The 18,961-nt window shown below is 46.7% G+C and overlaps 1 protein-coding gene across 2 annotated transcripts in view; it reads right to left on the bottom strand.

Annotated features, from left to right (window-relative positions):
- fasn (fatty acid synthase) overlaps positions 1-18,961 on the bottom strand; it is a 36,863-nt gene that overhangs the window by 8,460 nt on the left and 9,442 nt on the right. For both annotated transcript variants that reach the window (XM_079292871.1, XM_079292872.1), the window contains exons 5-35: positions 17,974-18,174; positions 17,498-17,620; positions 16,856-16,971; positions 16,589-16,723; positions 15,567-16,029; positions 14,899-15,086; positions 14,096-14,285; positions 13,496-13,590; positions 12,815-12,949; positions 12,310-12,513; positions 11,782-11,897; positions 11,502-11,677; positions 11,200-11,391; positions 11,014-11,094; positions 10,455-10,640; positions 10,105-10,284; positions 9,359-9,562; positions 8,854-9,170; positions 8,337-8,738; positions 7,986-8,150; positions 7,698-7,810; positions 7,196-7,350; positions 6,545-6,748; positions 6,218-6,368; positions 5,652-5,830; positions 5,311-5,430; positions 5,012-5,134; positions 4,570-4,793; positions 4,230-4,431; positions 898-1,049; positions 8-99 (exon numbers count right to left, since the gene is read on the bottom strand). In XM_079292871.1, the coding sequence (XP_079148997.1) occupies positions 8-99; positions 898-1,049; positions 4,230-4,431; positions 4,570-4,793; positions 5,012-5,134; positions 5,311-5,430; positions 5,652-5,830; positions 6,218-6,368; positions 6,545-6,748; positions 7,196-7,350; positions 7,698-7,810; positions 7,986-8,150; positions 8,337-8,738; positions 8,854-9,170; positions 9,359-9,562; positions 10,105-10,284; positions 10,455-10,640; positions 11,014-11,094; positions 11,200-11,391; positions 11,502-11,677; positions 11,782-11,897; positions 12,310-12,513; positions 12,815-12,949; positions 13,496-13,590; positions 14,096-14,285; positions 14,899-15,086; positions 15,567-16,029; positions 16,589-16,723; positions 16,856-16,971; positions 17,498-17,620; positions 17,974-18,174 (5,584 nt within the window). The remainder of the gene's footprint in view (positions 1-7; positions 100-897; positions 1,050-4,229; positions 4,432-4,569; positions 4,794-5,011; positions 5,135-5,310; positions 5,431-5,651; positions 5,831-6,217; positions 6,369-6,544; positions 6,749-7,195; positions 7,351-7,697; positions 7,811-7,985; positions 8,151-8,336; positions 8,739-8,853; positions 9,171-9,358; positions 9,563-10,104; positions 10,285-10,454; positions 10,641-11,013; positions 11,095-11,199; positions 11,392-11,501; positions 11,678-11,781; positions 11,898-12,309; positions 12,514-12,814; positions 12,950-13,495; positions 13,591-14,095; positions 14,286-14,898; positions 15,087-15,566; positions 16,030-16,588; positions 16,724-16,855; positions 16,972-17,497; positions 17,621-17,973; positions 18,175-18,961) is intronic.

Genomic DNA, 18,961 nt, shown 5'->3' with positions numbered 1-18,961 from the left:
GTCTTACTTGTCCAGGTTTATGGTGCCGTCATATTTAGGTCTGTTTACATCGAGGAAGAGCTGAGGAGTCAGATTCTCCAGCATGCCGTCTTTCAACACCTGATAACGACATAGCAAACATGCTGATGAAGTTTAGATCAAAGTGGAATAACTGTGAACGTAATGTAAATAGGGAAGCAGATTAAGGAGTCCGTCTCAACTGGGAGAGCAGTGCTGCTATAGGAACAATCCCCGTCAGTGAGACTATTAAGAGAAAGCAGCTTTCCCTCCCATGGCCTCATGTGGCTCTGTGAGGCTGCTCCTACAGACACTGGTGATTGGAGTCAATGAATGTCTGAACCACATTGTTGTAGTTATCAAAACATTTCACTAAAAAGGACAAAATATGCCAAATCAGCAAGCTTCATGAGGCCTCTATATAGACTATGAATGAAAGCAGAAATAATGGAAATCCATCCAATAGTTACTGAGATCTTTCAGTCAGTCAGCAAAGTGGTGGACCGACCGACCGACATCGCCATCAAGCCACGATGCTAGCGTGGCTAAAATTAGAGATTATTTGGGATTTTGAAATGGAAAAAAGGTATTCGTATTTATTTAGATCCGTGTGAATATTGGATCTTGACAATACCTTTAGCAGTGTTAACACTCTGACGTTTAATCATGTATGAAACAAGGATGAGGACAGCTCAGAGAGATCACAGCAGGGAACAACATGTCCATTAAGCTCAGCTACACGCTAACCTTGAGAGGCTTCAGCGCCGTTGGATGGTCTCACTACTCCATTTCTGAGTTCTACATTATGTTCATAGCCGGTATTTTCTACATTTGCAGAAAACAAAAAGTTTATGATTTCAGATTTTAAAAGTCACTGAAAGTAGACTGATGATGCGTTACCATGGCGAGGTGGAAGACCCCGCCCACTGGGCCCAGAGAGCCGGCCTCAGCGAGGAGTCGCTCCGTTCCCTCCAGCGTGCTGACATCATTGGTCGACAACAGCACCTCCACGTCTCGGCTCTGCCATTCACGCACTCGCTTCGCCTGGTAACCTAGACACAATTACAAAAGTGAAAACTGTAAAGCAAACTAGTTCCAGCACCACCAAGAGCCGAGTTACTGTCACATGGTACACAGTGTGGATCGTCCATGATTCCAGGGTTGTATCGCGGGCAGTACAGACAGATCTTAAGATATCTTTGAATCAGAGTTTGCCCAATCAAACATCTACAGGAAGTTATTAGCGGTTCATGGAAGGCCACAAACACTGGTCAATTTCATTGGTTTAAAACAGCCCAGTGATCCATAAACTCAGGTGAAGAGACACCATGGCCTCTGTAGTTGGATGGTGGTGTGTGTGAAGCCAATGGTAACCAGACTGACAAGGTGGAGCTAATTACAAGCAACGAGCTGCGTGGGTTGACATCATGAGCTTCATCAGGGTTGACCAGAATTTTACACAGATCACTGAGCATCATCACAAACTTATCGTACTTTCCTCATTCTGTCAACTCAGAAATAAGGACATGACCTCCTACGCTGTCAAACGGTGGCTGACTCAACCTCTCCAATACAACTGGAAATGTGATTCTTGTCTGTCTTTAAGTGTTGTATTATTCAGCAGGGATGCATTAAAGCACAAGCACTGCTGGTAACAGAACAACTTCACTTGCTATCCTTGGTCCTCTATACTGTTCCTACAGGAACGTATCTGGTAGGTGTAGTGAAACTTATTTTACATTCTTTCCTTTCATTTTCTGATGTCATGAAAACTCATATAGTATCAGTATAACACAGTAACATTGGTCATTCTGTGCATCTTATCCCGAGCCTTTCCAGATAACGCACTGTTGGGGTCTGACCATATGGCTTCAACATGTGCTGTGAACAAAGAGAATCAGGCCTTCACTTTCTCAAGCAAAGGTTTCATCCTGATTTGTAGTTTGATGAGAGCAAAGGAATTTCACACGAGGGTGTGAATTCCCCCCCCCCAAAAAAAACTATGGTTCCTAAGTCACCTGAATGCACCGCTGCAATCTCATTGGCCGAAGGCCAAGAGACCCCAGGACCCCTGTGGTTCAACCACTGGTCTACAAAACTGCCTGCAGATCACACCTCAAGGCTTTTTCCCTTCGAACTCCGTCGAACAGGGAGCACACAACGCTCTCTTCGCCCGGACCTTCGTCTTGGACACATGAAGACACATCGGCCTCTCCTCCCTCCGCCAGCGCGACGCTGGCCACGAGGAAGCAACGGCCCTTCACCCCGCCTCAAACCCTGTCAGGTCACAAGCCATTTCGCTGGACGAAACAGCCGTGTTCCACGCTGAGTAAAGGCCCACTCAGCCCCCGAGACGAATCCGCATCAGCGATCCGTTCTCCGCTTTTTGCTTCTTTTTCTTTTGGTGCACACATTCTGGCGAAGGAAAGACGACCAATCCTCCCTCCTTCACCGACGATTCCCGGTAAGACGCACGGACCACGCCGTCAGCCGAAGTTAGATCACCCTCCCTGCAGCGAGGATAGATCACGTCTGCGTTTCGCTCCAGAGCGAGCTCACGCCACGACGGCACAGCGCCCGCTGCACGGCGGCGCTGCAAGCAGCCTTGCCCCCTTCCTGGCGAGGAAAAAAAGGACCACTTTGCCACGAATACACTTCAACGTTGCAACGACAAGTACGATTCTTGGTATCTGGGCATAGCTTAGCTTAAATTAACTTAAGTTTAATTCAGGCCATTCATTTATACGTTGATATTCCCGTGTTTTTGTGTGTTTAGGTTACTGTCACGTGATACGGAGGTATTGCGCAATCATTACGGAGCAGAGAAGCTCCGCTGTATTTGTGTATTAACTGTTTGACTGTTGCTTTTGGGATTATTTGATTTCATTTTTGTTCTTGCTCTATTTCCTTGAATCGATTCTGTGAGTGAAGTGTGGAAACACGACTATCGGGCATAAGTGTCGTCAGTTCGCGAAGCGACAACGGCAACTTGTGTGAGATACGATCGGCGATCCTCATTTTCACTACAACGCGACATCGCACACAGAAACTCTGATTCCTCTCTCTCCCCTTTTATTCCTCGTGTTTTCCGTAACACGAACACACACAGCTCCTATCTCTGCCCCTGGGGAAACCCCGTTCAAACGATCGCCTCACAACACGTGTGCATCGGCACACGTGATTACATACAGCAGTCCCACCGCCATTTTGCCCGAGTCACTCGACTCCGCCATCTGGTGGTAGTTTAGCTGTAGTATCTCAAGGCCCCTCCCCTTTTGGCCCGCGTCACTCGACGCCGCCATCTTTGTAGTCTTTAGCGGTAGCTGTAAGACTCTCCTTCCTTTTCTCACACACACACACACACACACACACACACACACACACACACACACACACACACACACACACACACACACACACACACACACACACACACACACACACACACACACACACACACACACACACACTTTAGTTTAGGCATATAAAATTGTATGATAACGTTTGTTGGTTGCAATATTAATTGATTTGATCATTTATTATTTTGATTTAATAAACTCTGTTATACTTTAAGGAGCAGTCGTCTGTGATTACTTGTGCATATGTATTTGATAAGACTGTATGTAGTAGCCTGTGCTCGAACTTAAAAACCTTCACTGTCACTGAATGTATAGCCATACGCAGACTATTGACATTATGAGTGACACTAATTATGAGACTTAGTTTATCGTTTGGTTATTGGTCCCTGTTCGCAGGGTGGTGCCCCGTTGTTATTAATAATCATTAACAATTGTTACATACATCAATAATTCTATTGATGTCAAGAATTCAGTTTCTTAAATGCTGATAACCCAAACACGCTCCTTTAGATCCCAACAGCACCATGATGAGTAGGTAGAATATTAATAACACCTTCACACCAGGATCAACACACCCAGTGTGGACCAGCACCAGGGAACATGAACACTGTTATCAGCTGTGAAAGCCAGTTAACCACCGTGCCAGAGGTGGAGTGTAGGAATAACACCTAAACATTTCCATCCTTTAAATACTGTGTTAGAATCATTTTGTAACAGAAATGTATGAAGCATTAAAAACTGATGTAGCTTTATATCACACTGAAATGGTTGCTGCTCTCCTCTTTTACTAGGCTATGTTTCCAGACAATACCAGTGTTGTTTGTGCTTTAAATACTTGAGCTCCTTCTGCACGTTCAGGTCACGGTGCCTTACCATTCCTGATGCCGGATCTGGAGGTCAGCACCAGTTTGCGGACTCCTCTCTCTGTCAGCCACTGAGCAAGCTCCAGACCGAAGCCCCCCAGTCCACCGGTGATGATGTAGGAGTGGGAGGGGGGGCAGAAGGTGCGGCAGATCGCTGGAAAAGACACAGTGGGAGCAGTTTGGACTGCTGAACCGCTGTCCTCATGACAGACCTGTGTGAAGAGAGGTACATGCTGTAGTCATAGTTGCATAACAAGTATGTGAACTTAATCAGAAACAGAGAACATCTGGGATTATCCCTTATGTTTTATTCATTCATTAACAGGGACTTCAGTTATCCTCACACTGACCTGCAGGAGGACCTTGCCAATGTGTTTGCCCTGAGCCATGTATCTGAACGCTTCCTCCACTTCGTCCCTCTCAAACACTGTGGTCTTTAGAGGCTGGACTACACCTCCCAGAATGCCTTCCTTCAGCAGCTGGGACACTTCCTCCCACTCCCGGTTGCCCTCTTCAAAGAGAGCATCCAGCAGGATGCCGTGGAAGGCCACGTTCTTCAGGAACAGAGCCATGCCTGCAGAGATGACGACAACATGATGCTGCAGATCAAGCACAGCCGGAACAATCTGCTGCCATGGTAACACTTGAGAAACAAGTGGGCTATTTCTCCTGATGTATAGAGGAACATGTAATAACTGCCTTTTATATATTTGGAAGTCTATTTCAGAAATGAAAGGAGTAACTGTTACTATGAATAAGGCTGAGTGTGTGAGCCCGAGGCCTCCTACTGACCCAGTGGGGAGTTGTTGGACAGGTCGAATTTGCCGATCTCCAGGAATCTTCCATGTCTGGCCAGGCAGCGAATACTAGCATGTAGCTTCTCCTCAGCCAGAGAGTTCAGCACCACATCGACACCTGAAACACAGAGTGGAAATGAGTGATTGCTTGTTCGACAAACAAAGACACATCAAAGCTGTTGTTTTTTAAAGAGGTGGCTCTTATTGTAGAAATCCTACAGAGAGAATATGTTGAAACAGTGTGAAGCATGGTTCGTCAACCACAACTGGTTGCTACAGAGAGAGCTGTCTGACCTTTGCCCTCTGTGTGGAGCAGGATGTGCTGTTCAAAAGAGGAGTCTCTGGAGTTAGCAAAGGAATCTGGTGAGAGCTGAGGGAACCTCTCCTGCAGGTAGGCCCGCTTCTCCACCGAGCCTGGTGATGCACCCCAAAGGGTTAAAGGAGCTTCTATCACATTCTATCTCTTAGTTATATCTATGACTCATAATACACTAAGTCTCACAATTATTAGATACTTGACATGTCATAATTACTGTAAGAGAAGAACATCATTTAATATTTGATAAAAAAAAAAAGGTAGGGATTTTTGCTAAGAAATGCCGATGACAGTGTGTAATGTGAGTGTCAATACTAACCGACGGTGCTGAAGACTTTACAGCTCTTGCTGAGTGCTATGGCGATGGCAGCCTGGCCAACACCCCCTGACCCTGAGTGGATGAGAACAGTCTCTCCGGGGCGGAGCCTGCCGCGCACCACTAGAGAGTAGTAGGCCGTGGCGTAGACCACCGGCACCGAGGCCGCCTGCTCCAGTGTCCTACACACACACGGAGAATTATTGCCGTTATATCGTATAAAGTAACAATCCTTCATGCTGTTGCGAGAGCAGCCATGCAGAAACTTAGTTAATTAGTTCTCACAAAAATAGCTGTAAAAGCATATACACACACACCCCTGTTCTTCTATCTTTGTGAGGACACTCATTGACATGATGCATTCCCTAACCCTAACCATCATAACTAAATGCCTGACTAAACATCATTCTGACCGGATCCTTCATACAAAATCTGAACCCTCAAACAGGCCTTTGAAGCAGTGAGGACCGGCTAAAATGTCCTCACTCTGAAGGTCTAAAACTCAATCACTGTCCTCACAGAGATAGATGTAAAAGTACACACAGCATATTTAACCATGTGACACTGACCAGCTGGAGGGAACATCCCAGAGGAAGCGTTTGTCAGCATCCACACTTGTAGCCAAGCCTCTGGCAGGCAGCAGCCCCATCACACGCTGACCCGAGGGGTCACGACCGGAAAACTCCATTCCCAACATGCACTGCTGCAGAGCTAGGTCACCTAAATGGTGTGTGATAAGCAGGAGAAGTAAGGGCAGGGGAACAGGGTCGCAATTTGGCCGCTGTTATTTCACACACTGTGTAGTTTAGTGCAACAAGATGTTGACGGTTAATTTTGTTACAAGAACGGAGATTGAAGTGCTACATTTCTTGCTGTGGGTCTTCTACACACTCTACCTGGAATAGCATCTGGTGGCAGTTTGCCGGTGGCCAGCATTATATCTCTGAAGTTGAGAGAGCTGTAGTAGACGCGGCACAGTTGCACGTTGGGGTTGCTGGACACAAAGTGGCGGAGCGGGGAGGCGATCCAGCGCAGAGAGGAGAGGTCACCTCGAGTCAACACATTGACGTAGGCCTGCTCCGTCAATTCTTCATTTAGATCTGACGAGCACAAGACACGGATAAATGCTTCAATGGAACCATAAGCCATGAGCACATCAACCATTCTGAGGGGAAGTTCTAAACATTCAACTCCTCGGGGTAAGTGTATGCTGCGCTGCATTAGGCCACACAGTGGGACATGTGCAGGCAGAGCTGACCAGTACTGCTGCAACAGTTATGTTGAGAAAAAAAACCTGAAATCAATGTTAATATATAGGAATGAATTCTGCTATCGCTCCACTAACACTTCTAAAATAGAGCTTGGTTCACCAAACTGTTGAAGTTTGACAGGTGAAACATGCTACTTCCCCTCCAAAGTTGACTTGTTAGTTCTAACTTTGTTCATGTCTTTTATGCCACCTCTGTTCTACAACACGTCTGTAGTCAGACTAGCAGATAGAACTACTAACAACAATCAGAATAAGGGACCGTTTGATGTTTTGGTACCTCGAGTGATGAGCTGGTGCCTGAAGACGCCCCAGTGTCCATCTCTGAACACGTTCATGACCAGATCCCCATCCAGCACTGACTGCATGGACTCGTGGGCCGGCTGGAGGCTCGGCGCTGATGAACACTTGTTCAGATTGGACACGAATGCACAGCTGGTAACATAAAGAGGAGGCACAGTACAAACACCATTACGTTGACCCAATACATGGATAAATAAGTGAGACAACAGCGACGTACAAGAGGCTCACACAGTGAATGATGTGATGTTATAATACCAAAGTACAGACAAGTTTTACTTTTCAAACCTGCTTGATCCACAATGTGAGTGCGGCATCACGAACTGACTAAACTGTTCATTATGAAGCAAAGTTTACCAAAGTTAAAGAACATTTAAAATCAGTAAATAAAATAACGACTTCACATTTCAGTGAATAGATATTAAAAGATATATCGTGGCCCAGTTGTGGCTGCGTGTGTTATGGTAGAGAATGTGTCCTACTGTATTCGGTTGCCACCTGGCTCCTGACGTAGACAATTGACCATTCCCACAATGCCGCAGTGGGATTTAGAGGCAGTCAACCACACTGGACAGTCTGACTCTGCCATCGTCGCCTGCAGCACACAACCACACAGGAACACACAGTTATGACTAATGCCCCGTTTGTAAATGGTGACTGAAGCCACAACGGTTTTCTACTCCCCGTTACCGGTTATTCTGACTTGGAAAATGATATTCAGGTCACTGTTTGACAAAAGCCAGAGAAACACAGAAGGACATGGAACCCACCTTGAGTGTTTCCACCCACTTGTAGTCGGTTCCATCCACAGGTAGGAAAACGGGTTGTTTGCTTGGAGACCGGCAGCGGCACAGGAAAAGGGCCGAGCCATAAAAGGACTTCCTGACAGCCACCAGGCTGAGGGAGGCCTCAGAGAACACCTTCTCCCACTCAGCCTGGGGAGAAGAGGGAGATCATATCCTCGCACTCAAATAATGATGCTTCCATCAAACTGACTTTCTATAAGATGCACAAGGATTACGTGTGTTAGGGTAAAACAGTTCCTAACTGTTTTACCCTTCTGTTAAAACAGAAGGGTAAAACAGTTATCATGAGGTGATTCGGATGCTGTCTCCACTGACCTGTGTGAGCAGTCCTCGCTTACTGCTGCTCTGAGTGGTGCGAGAGAGGAAGGCAACCATTTCCCCCAGAGTCTCTCCCTTCAACAGCGTGTGGAGGAGAACAAAGCCCCCTTGTTTGGCTCCAGAAGCCAGATTGGCCACCAGGAGTGCAGGGTCCGTCCTGAGAGGGCCCCAGGCGTGGTTACACACCACAAGGTCTGCCCCGCCTACCACGCCTCCAGGAGCCGGGCCTGTCACGGGGTCCCACTGAGCTGATGAGACCGCCAGCTCCTCCAGTGTGGCCTGGTGAGGGCTGAGAAGGTCCAGGTTGGTCGCCGTGGCGGTGTAGTCCACACGCAGCATGGGCTGGATGTTGAGGAGCGCTACCATGCGAGAGAAGAGCTGGCCATCGTTGGAGAGAGCCTGGTAATGGGCAGAGCGGTGAAGGAGGTTGAAGACTGTATATATTCTGAGATTTGATATTGCATTTGGATTAAATTTGCCCAATTTCTTCTGTTGTGTCTTTATTCAGTCTTACCTCCAGGACTTTGATCTTGCCGGGTGTGCTGTTTTCTATGGTGGTGTCCAGGCAGTGTCTGAGGGCTGGGCTGTCTAGCAGGCCCTGCAGCAGGCCGTCCTGCAGCAGACACGCCCTCTCCTTCTCCACAGTCTGTTCCAGCTCGGATCGGAGGTTCCCGTTCAGCTCCAGGCCGCAGAGCAGGGCCAGCAGCCGCACCAGGCCGGGCTCCGGGGGCTCGGGGCTGGGAAGTGGGCCGTCTGACTCCCCCTGCAGTCCGGGGATGGAGAGCTTGACACCGTGAGGGGCCAACTTTTTCTGCAGTCTATGGGTCAAACCTGTTGAGTTGGACAAAGACTTAGAAGGACATGTGGAGGCAGATGTAATCTCAAAAATATACACACACTCTTTGTTTTAATTAAAGCGTGAAAAGGTGTGTATTAAATACCTCTTTTAAATAGCTTCAGAAATGATTTAAAAAAAAGAAAACTGTCAACTAAAGGGATGAAAAGTGAGTCTGCTGTACCTTTACAGAGCCTCAGCTGCTCTGCAAGTGTCCCATTGGCTGTCAGGCACTCTGTGTCCATATAAGGAACAAACACAAACTCCTCCAGGGTGGGGGGGCTCTGCTGCTGCTGTCGATGGGGGGCCACAGTGGCGTGGAGACCGCAAATCTGGACTCCACCGGCAACAATGTTGTCGAGGCAACGGTTTACGCGGACATCCATAGCTACGGGAATGAGAGAGAAAAGTTACCAAAGTTCTCCAACACATTTGACAAGGGACAGGTGAATGGAGGAGTATTGGATGCATCGTCACCACTAGATGCCACCAAATCCTACAAACTGCTCCTTCAAAAGCAGCGGGTTTATCGTGGCTGTGACTAGTGGTCAACAGAGCGGCTGTGAACGCTGGATAAATTCTTTACAAGAAAAGTCTCCCGTTATTTTGTTATTTAAAAGCTTTAATTATGAAGCAACAAAGTCAGGAAATGGTAGGTTTTCATCACCAGCAATTTAACACAACTCCTATACACTGAAAGCAAACATCAAACCAAGAGATTAGGCATCTTAAAAGCACAAACAGGGACTCAGGAAAGAAACTGAACTTCAAACCATAGAGATTCAGTTTGAAGCTGCAAACGTAACGTGAGAACGTCTTTCTTTGTTGTCTCCTGCAAAGAGTTCAGTCTCGCGTCACACATGCTTGTTTGAGGGGGAGAAAGGGGATCGCCACGGGTTGTGCAGTTTGGACTAGAATGATAACACACACCTTGTTTTCCATCAGTGTGCTGGCGGACCTTCTCCAGATGGACAGCTGGATCAACACACACTGAGCGGATCCTGGTAGGCAGACGCAGACTACGCCCCGACAGCCCGACCACAATCATCTGCAGCATGGTGTCCAGAAAGGTCACCCAGTTTCCTGTCCACTGCAGTTTGCCGCTGTCTCCTGGAAACAGCCAAACACATGACAGCTGCCAATCAGCAAAAACACTGCAGAATACCAGAGCGATGTGGTGAAATACATGAGAACAGTGCCGTGTTAAACTATTGTCTTTTTTACAATAACAAAAACAATAAGGTAACAGTACAAAGTAACACACACACACACAAACACACCTGCATTGTTGGACTCCAAGATGCCTTGGAAGGTCTTTCCATACTCATAGCCACGCAGTCGCAGCTCTTTGTAGACATCATGTGCTGTAAGCTTCATTTTGGGGTCATCATCGTTGTTGGCAGCTTGCTGACTTATCTGATTATGGAATGAATCAAGGGCTGCGTCCTCCAGAATGCTCACCTTACCTGGAAATCACATGAGGAACAAGAGCAGAAGGCAGAGATTAGTGGGAAGACTTGATGAAAAGTGGGGCCCTGGTCCAACTAGCTGCCTTACACTTTTCCATTGTGGGAATGTAAATAACAAGCACTCACTGCAGCTACTACACCAGAGGCAGAGGGAGTCTAGAGTTAGTGGGACACTGACGCTCACTATCATATCATTCATTGGAACTGCTGGCTGACGCTTATGGTGCTGCATAAACGCTGGTTACATGTGTTCCATGGAAACATCATGAATTAAGTTCAATCTAAAATAAAATACTATGAAATTCTAATAATTGTTATGAAACATTACAATAACAAGGTGAGGATGTCTGTCTGTATAAAAACTACATACCACTGACAGCCAGGTTTCCATTCTCTGAAACCTCAAACCTGTTGGTGGCAGGCATGAGGTGCACCTTCAACTGGACCGAGCCTGAGAAGAGAGAGCGAGAGCGGCAGTCAGAGAGGCCATCAGAGACTCAACCCCCCCCATTCCCTCCACCACCCCCTGCTCACAGCCCTGCTGCTCGGCTCTCACCGCTCTTTGGCAGGATGGTGGCCCTGTGGATGGTGACGTCCTCAAAGGTTACAGGGGTGCTGTCCATGACGACCCCCAGACTTCTCACCAAGGTACGCCATGCCAGCACCAGGTAACCCGTCGCCGGGTACAGGACATGCCCATCAATACAGTGTCCAAGTAGGTAGTAGTCTGCAGACTCTGGGTTTATGTCTGTTGGGCAAATGATGAAATGAAAAGAGAAAGCGCTGTCTCACCGTGTCTTCATATGACACAAGGGGGCAGATGCAGAACTGCATTTTATCTCGATGTGCTCTTCTCACCGATATTATAGACAGTGGCTGAATTGGATCCTCCTGAGCCACAGGAAAAATCCTCTACCTTGGGGACATCCCAGGTCTGGGCATGGTCCCACTGCACCAAGGGGGAGATGAGAGGGGTACCGACCGGCACGGGGTACTTCACCACTGGGCCGAGGGCGTTACCATCCACATTGATGCTAAAGGGGAGCATTCAAAAATAATTCTTATCTCTCTGAAAGTGCTTCCACGAGCAAAAAAAACAATAGTCACCAAACGCACAGAGAGTGAGGCAGTTACTGACCCGTTCATGTAGACTTTGCCAATGTTTGAGAGGAAGAACTCAAGGTTGTTGGTGTGGCCTCTCTTCATCAAGGGCAGGATGGAACACGTGTGCTTCAAGCTACGCTTCAGGATGGCCTGTGCAGACATCATGTGTGGAAGATGTTAAGTTCAGAAGATGCAGGCTCAGCTTTAATAGCAGTCATTGAGGTTCACTGAGTCGGGTCCTACTTTTAGGCCTAGGAATAAACGTATTCTATCAACTTTGTTAACTTTAGGAATGACTCCCATCTCTGCTGCTACTCAGGAGAGCTGCAGAGCTGTCCTAACCTGTTAGTCACCTGCAGACTGTGGGAGGAGAGATGCTAACTGATGACTTATCTAAATATAATACAATGATTCTAAATAAATATATCAAACTGTTCTGTTGTGTCATTTGACGTCCGTAGTTCACATCGGACAGATCGAAGAAGCTGTCAAAGTACAGTTCAGTAGCCAGGAAGTGTTTATGTGCTTCGTGGTGCATCAACAACTTGCAGTGAGTGCGTACCTGCAGCAGAGAATGAGGAGCTATCTCCACCACCACGGCGTTGTCAGGCACCAGACTGAGGCCCTCGTGGAACAGCACGGGGCTCACCAGGTTGTTGACGTGGTAGTCGGCCGAGCTGTACTGAGCCAGAGGAGAGTCCCACTGAGACTGAGGGATGCTGGTGCTCACCCAGCGGGGAGAACGCTGACGTGGCTCCTTGATCACCTACACACAATATTCAAATACTTTATGATAATGATGAGAATCTGACAGTGAAGAAAGACAAAGGTTTTAGATATAAAGCAGCTAATATAGAGTAAGAACCTTTTGAAAAATATGTCAAAACATTATTCATTAATTTGCAATAAACAAGCCAATAACAATAACGTAGCAAAAATTGTGCATTTCATATATAAACTACACTAGATGGAAGTGAGAATGTGTTTCCCAGTTTCCCCAGTGGGCATCACTGTAACAGCAGGAGCTGCACTGCTGTATGCTGTAGAAACAGAGCAGAGATTGGTACCTTCTTCAGGGCAGCCAGCAGGGTTGGAGCGATGGAGGCCATGTAGTGGGAGTGGAAAGCCACACCAGCGCTGCGTACCTCCTTTGCAAACACTCCCTGCTCTTTCAGCTCGGACACAAATGTACTGACTGCTTCCTGATGAAACAAACACACACACACACATACACCTATCAAAACACAACACCCTGCACCAGGGAAAACTACAAGCTTAGATAAGATTAGATAATAGACTTGCTATTGTGCTGGTACAACCGGACACTTTTTTACATTGCTGAAGCATCCTGCAATCTTTTGTGTCGTTACTGCTAAAATAGTTCACAACTAGCTTTTGGCCATCGACTACATTCTTCTTCCTGCTGTCGTCCCTCAGAAACAGCTGTTACACATTCAATCTGACAGGGAAGCTCTTTTAGGTTTGCTATGTGCACAAATTTCCAAATCTGCAGTGCTCAGTTAAATAACTGTGAACATGAATGTCTTCTCATGAAAGTATCAAGTACATTACAAAGTTTCCCTAACTTTACAATTTCTAGGACACAGACCCTGAAAAACAAGCATAAGTACAGAACCTACACCATGTGAGTGAATGGAAATAAAATGTTTAAATTCGGAGTGGTCAGAGTATGTGAAACGCAGGTTCTCTGTGTGCTATAAAAGACAAAGTCTGATAGAATGTTTGACCTGAGGACCGGAGATGGTGACTGTGTCTTCAGAGTTGTGGCAGGCTGGGACCACTCCCTTAGGACACTGAGCCATACACTCCTCCCAGGTCAACCCTGGAACAAACACAGCAAGCACCAAGGGAAGAGTTATGCAACAATTGTGTTTTGTGGAGCAAGAAGACATGCATCGGCAGTTTACAATAAATGAGGTCAGTGAAGACAAAAATGAGCTGCTGTATATGCTTCACACAGATAAATTATTGAATTTATTTTATGAAAACCCCAAATAATGAATCAACAGAAAAATAAAAGCTTGACCGATAACGTCAGCCAGGCCGGTATAACTGAGTTGTTCTGATACCGATACCAGTATCAGAAACTCCTCTGATACGGTCTACAATGCTGCATCTGGTATTGGCGAGTGTATCCCAGACATGGTCTTTCTGCTGTCTGGAAGCTTGAACAGGTCAACATAAAAGTCAAAACTGTGAAAGCCTTCTTTCCAGGCCAATAAAACTGAACTTCATTTCAGACAGACAGTTGACATACTTGGACTCAAGAGGTTTTTATTCAAGATTTCATGATAGCAGCTGTTGAAATACGGTGAAGAATCTCTTACCGACGGCAGCCATGCCTCCTGGAGGAAGGTTGGCCTCCTTGATGCAGCGGCCTCTCCAGTAGGCAGCCAGGACGGCCTCGGTGTGGCTGAGGGAGCCGTCAGCGTAGCCACAGGCCAGCTCTCCCACCGAGTGGCCCACGATGCCGTCGGGCTGCAGGCCCAGCTTAGTGAGCAGATCGATCTCAGCTATCTGGAATGAGCCACACAACACACATGTTATTCATGATTATATAATCACACCGTTTAATCGGGTTTTGCTTAGTGTTGGTTGCGTGTAACTCAAAGTTAGTGTTGCCTATGTGGGCCAGGACCCTCTTGAAAGCGAGATTTTTAATCTCAATGAGGCGTCGCTGCTCCAGTTTACATGACAATGCATCAAAATGAATGTGACAAGGATGTATACATGTTACACACAGGACTTTTAAAGATCCCAGTAAGGACATTACGTTTTAGATAATAAGAGGGAGCAAAGGAAAATAAATATAAATAAGAATAAAACAGGTGGCAAACCCTTTCCTGTGGTTGAGGCAGCCCTTGAAACAGGTTCAAACATGGTTTAAACGGCCGTTATGATTATATTATATCAGGATAAAGCCCTTGAGATAAATCACCTCTGAGATTTAGCAGGATATCAGTAAGCTCATAGGTACATGTGGATCTTTTTAGATTCCAAATCTGTAACTCACAATAATAGTCAAATAGTCACATCAGCACTTTGTGTGAAGAGTCCTACCCTGCAGTCCATGTAAAAATGACACCAATTAGCCATGGTTCCTACACCAATCACGGTGTCCGTGCTCTACCTGTATGGCGGCGAGGCCGACAAAGGAGAGAACAGTGTCCTCAAAAGTGGCTTCATCTGCGTCCATGAGTAGGCGAGACACAACCAGGCCGGTCTCCTTCAGGGCTGCGTCTGATCGCAGGATGGACTCTCTGAAGTCTGGCAGCTGCATGAGACTGCGGCCCATACCGGCCCACTGTGTTCCCATACCTGTCAATGCAACACACTGTCACGCACTTTCATCCAGCAACACGCCCATCTGTCTGAGGAGATCTGAATTCATCAACAGTCCCATTAGAGACATCAATAGTTATTATTGTCTGAGCGGGCAGTATCAACAATGTGCCAACAATCCCAATAGACAAATGACAGTCGACTTTAGCAACCATTCCATGTGCCCAGGTTCTACAGAACCGTTTCATGGGTCGGTTCACCCAAAGGACTAATCATCACTTTGCACTGGTGATACGTGTCGCTCCACACACATCATTTTGGTTTGTGTTCAGGTTTTGAGACATTCGTCTCTGGGATTTCTGCTTTCTCCACAATACGATTCAGGTAAATGGAATTTAATTTGTGTTATGACAAATTTAAATAAAGGCGTAAGGATCTTGCTCTATGGATGACAAAAGCCCAACAACAGACTGGAACCTGTAATTCATGCAGCTGTTTATTTGTCGGATGACTCACCTGAACAGACGTACCAGAGCGGCCTGGCGGTGGCCTGCACCTGCTGCACCTCCTTGACGTCGCTCTGAGAGCCCATCAGAGTGTAACCTCGGTAGGGCATACTTGCAGCAGGAGCTCCTGAAAGCTCATTCAGCAAAGACAGGAAGCTGTCATCTGCTGTGTGTTCCTTCCCCTTCTGGAGCATGGCCTCCACGGCGGCCTCTGTGCGCCCACAGGCCTGGAGCAGCCTGGGAACCGTCCTGGGTGGCGCGGTCTCGTCGGTTGGTTTCTCAGCAGGACGAAGGATCACGTGAACATTTGAACCTCCAAATCCAAAGGAGTTGATGCCTACGATGCCGCCTCGGACGGGAATAGGCCGGTCAACGACTTGAACCCGCCCATCGGAGAGGGCTGGAATGTCAGGGTTAGGACAGCTGAAGTGCAGGTTGGGAGCCCAGAGTCCTCGCTCCAAAGAAAGCAACACCTGTGTGGGGTGAAAAACGAGCAAGAAATTACAAAGAGACGACGCTGCTCGTTATCTACTATTTTTCTCTTTAGTCAATTCGGGGCCTCCTTCCTTTTTGGAAATGTTTCCTGCAGTTATGATCACTGTAATATATTTCTCTCAAATGTTTATCACCTCCTGTGAAGAAGTAACACATCTACTTGTCACTTTTCGTGTGAATGTCTTCCAGAAGAGGCAGGAAGAAAGTGCATCCCTAATTCTCCAATTCTTCATGCTGCCGTGAGTGCGACTTTCCCCAAGTCGGTTTATACGGAAGAAGCCTGCTATGTTCTTTGCAACTGTACACATAGAAATGGCTGCTGTTCTGACCAGCCAGCTACGATGATTTAAATGGGAATCCGTGTTCTACTCCCACACTATTTTTCTACAAAAGACACAGAGGTCCTGCAGACTAGAAGAGGCTACCACGACACTTCGTCTAGTCACAACATATCAATAAGAATTACATTGCAAAAGAACAAAAAGTGTTGTTCTGAATCTTTAGAGCAGCCAATTAGAGGAGAGCTGTCACTCTCACCTTAGCCAGAGCAGCCAGACCAGAGGCCGGTTCGGGATGGCCCATGTTGGACTTGGTGGAGCCCATGAGCAGAGGCTCTCGCGCTGATTCACAGAAGACACCGACAATGCCGTTCACTTCCTGTGGGTCGCCAACCTGCACGCAGAGAAGCCACAAAGGTCAGACCCTCCTGGACAGTGATTTGTCATCTTCTTATCAAGTATCTGTCTTGTGACGCAGAGAGCAGCACTGAAAACAGGCTGAACCTGGACTGCTGTGAGCACTGACCTTTGTTCCTGTGCCGTGGGCTTCCACGTATTCCACCTGCTCTGGAGATATATTCGCCTCCTGGTACAGAGAGCGAACCAGCCTCTGTTGCATCTCACCTGAAGGGAACGTTACACCTGAGGAACCGAGAGTGGACAGGTGTCAGGACAGGTGTGCTGCACCACACAGAACTGTTACTGCACTCACACGGTCACATCACAGACCTACTCTCAGATCGCTGGGTCACACATGAACCCAACAAAGACCTTACAAGAACGTGTGCAACTAAAGATGCTGTTCTCTATATGGATATGGATATTGCTTTAAGGAAAACTAGAATTGTTTTCAGTGGTATCAGTAAAATAGGGCCAACAAATCAAGAAACAAAAGCAGTAAGGTGACCAACAGTTCTTCCAGATGATCTAAATGACTCTGGATGTAAACTGGAAGGAGTGCATGACATGTTGGTAATACGTAGAGTCGGTGAAGGCCCCGTGGAACAATCTGAACCAGCAGGTGACTCCACCCTTCCCTGATGTTGGGGTTCATGCAGAGCAGAAGAGTTTACTTCAGCTGCTGAACGGCTTGCTGACTCAATTTAACTGGTTAATAGCATACAGTACTCTACAGGTTCAGTGCTGGGATGTCAGTGTGCGTCCTTACCCTGCTCTTTGTATCCATCTGTGTTGTTGCCAGCGTTGACCACCGTGGCATAGACCCTTTTAGCCGCCGACCGCTTGGTCAGCAGCACCACCACTGCAGCCTCAGAGCGGCAGTATCCATTTCCTGATAGAAGTATAAACCATGTATAGGTACACACAAGTGTAAGTTATACATTACACATTGGATTAACAGTGTTGTGCAATATTTCAAAGGGGACCTCAAGCACAATTCAAAACCAAAAAAAACGATTATTTTTTTGTCAGTTTTAAACATAAATAATGTATGATTAATAGTTATGAATTCATGTTCAAACTAATCAGCCAGCCAGTCGAGGTCCAGTTTGAGGAAATATTTATATGTAGTTAATAATTATAATATTCAAATCATATAAGATTATACTTAATCTGAGCCAGAGATTTGAAAACTAAAGCCTTTATTCGATAGCCAGAGACGGTGGAGAGCAAACAAGTAGAGACCTGATGAGTCAAAGGACTTGCAGGTGCCCTCAGGACTCAGCATGCCCAGTTTCATGAACTGCACCGAGGTGTTGGGCTTGAGCAGCAGGTTGACCCCCCCCACCAGAGCAGCATCACAGTGGCCCTGGCGAATGGCGTGGAAGGCGTTTTCTAAAGCCAGCAAGCTAGAAGAGCAGGCTGTGTCGATGGCCGTGCTGGGGCCTGGAGGAGAGGAGAGGAGACGAGAGGAGGATTAGACCATATCTGCAGAACAGGATACCCAGGAGTTCATGAGGGCATTCAAACAGTGGAGTTGACTGAATTGACTTCAAACTAGTGAACTCAAACAGTGGACGTGTAGTAAAGGTAAATCTGCATTTACATCATGATCCAGGTCTGCTGGAAGACAATGATGCGGACGTCAGTGGAATTCTGTCAGCTGTGTATAAGATGATTTGTACAACACTGTACATCAGTGAGACAGACCCATGACCAGTGAATAAAGTTCATTCAAAGTGATCCAGTGGCTCCTTACTAAACAGGATCTGTCACTGTTACTATATACTATATCTATGCTGAAGGGAATCCAACACTGGTTAGAACTGCACAATGAGTTCAAGAGTGAAAAGACTCAATGAAGATAACAGGAGAGAAAGAACATGACATGGAACATGTTCTGTATGGATATGGGGAGGACTGGAAGAGGATCCTCTTAAACCGTGGAATCCATGAACACTTTGTAGTAGCTTGCATAACAGGAGCTCTGAGCTCAACCACATTTCACCACATGGTGGCAGCGTTGGATCCAGATGTGCACTGATGCAGGAGGACCACCACTAAACAGAGTTCTAAGCCACACAGCAGCAAGTTAAAAACAAGTGACACTGGGAGAATATCAGACAGCGAGTATTCATGTGTATGTGTATGTAACGTCAGTGTGAAGTCTGGGATTAGGAGAAAGAAAAACATGAATGAATGACATTGGAATCAAACCAGGAAGAGACAGCTG

Source organism: Melanostigma gelatinosum, assembly GCF_949748355.1.
Source record: "Melanostigma gelatinosum genome assembly, chromosome: 21".
Taxonomy (NCBI): Eukaryota; Metazoa; Chordata; class Actinopteri; order Perciformes; family Zoarcidae; genus Melanostigma; species Melanostigma gelatinosum.
Note: the sequence above shows the minus strand (reverse complement) of the source record. Positions and strands in the feature narration are given on the sequence as shown.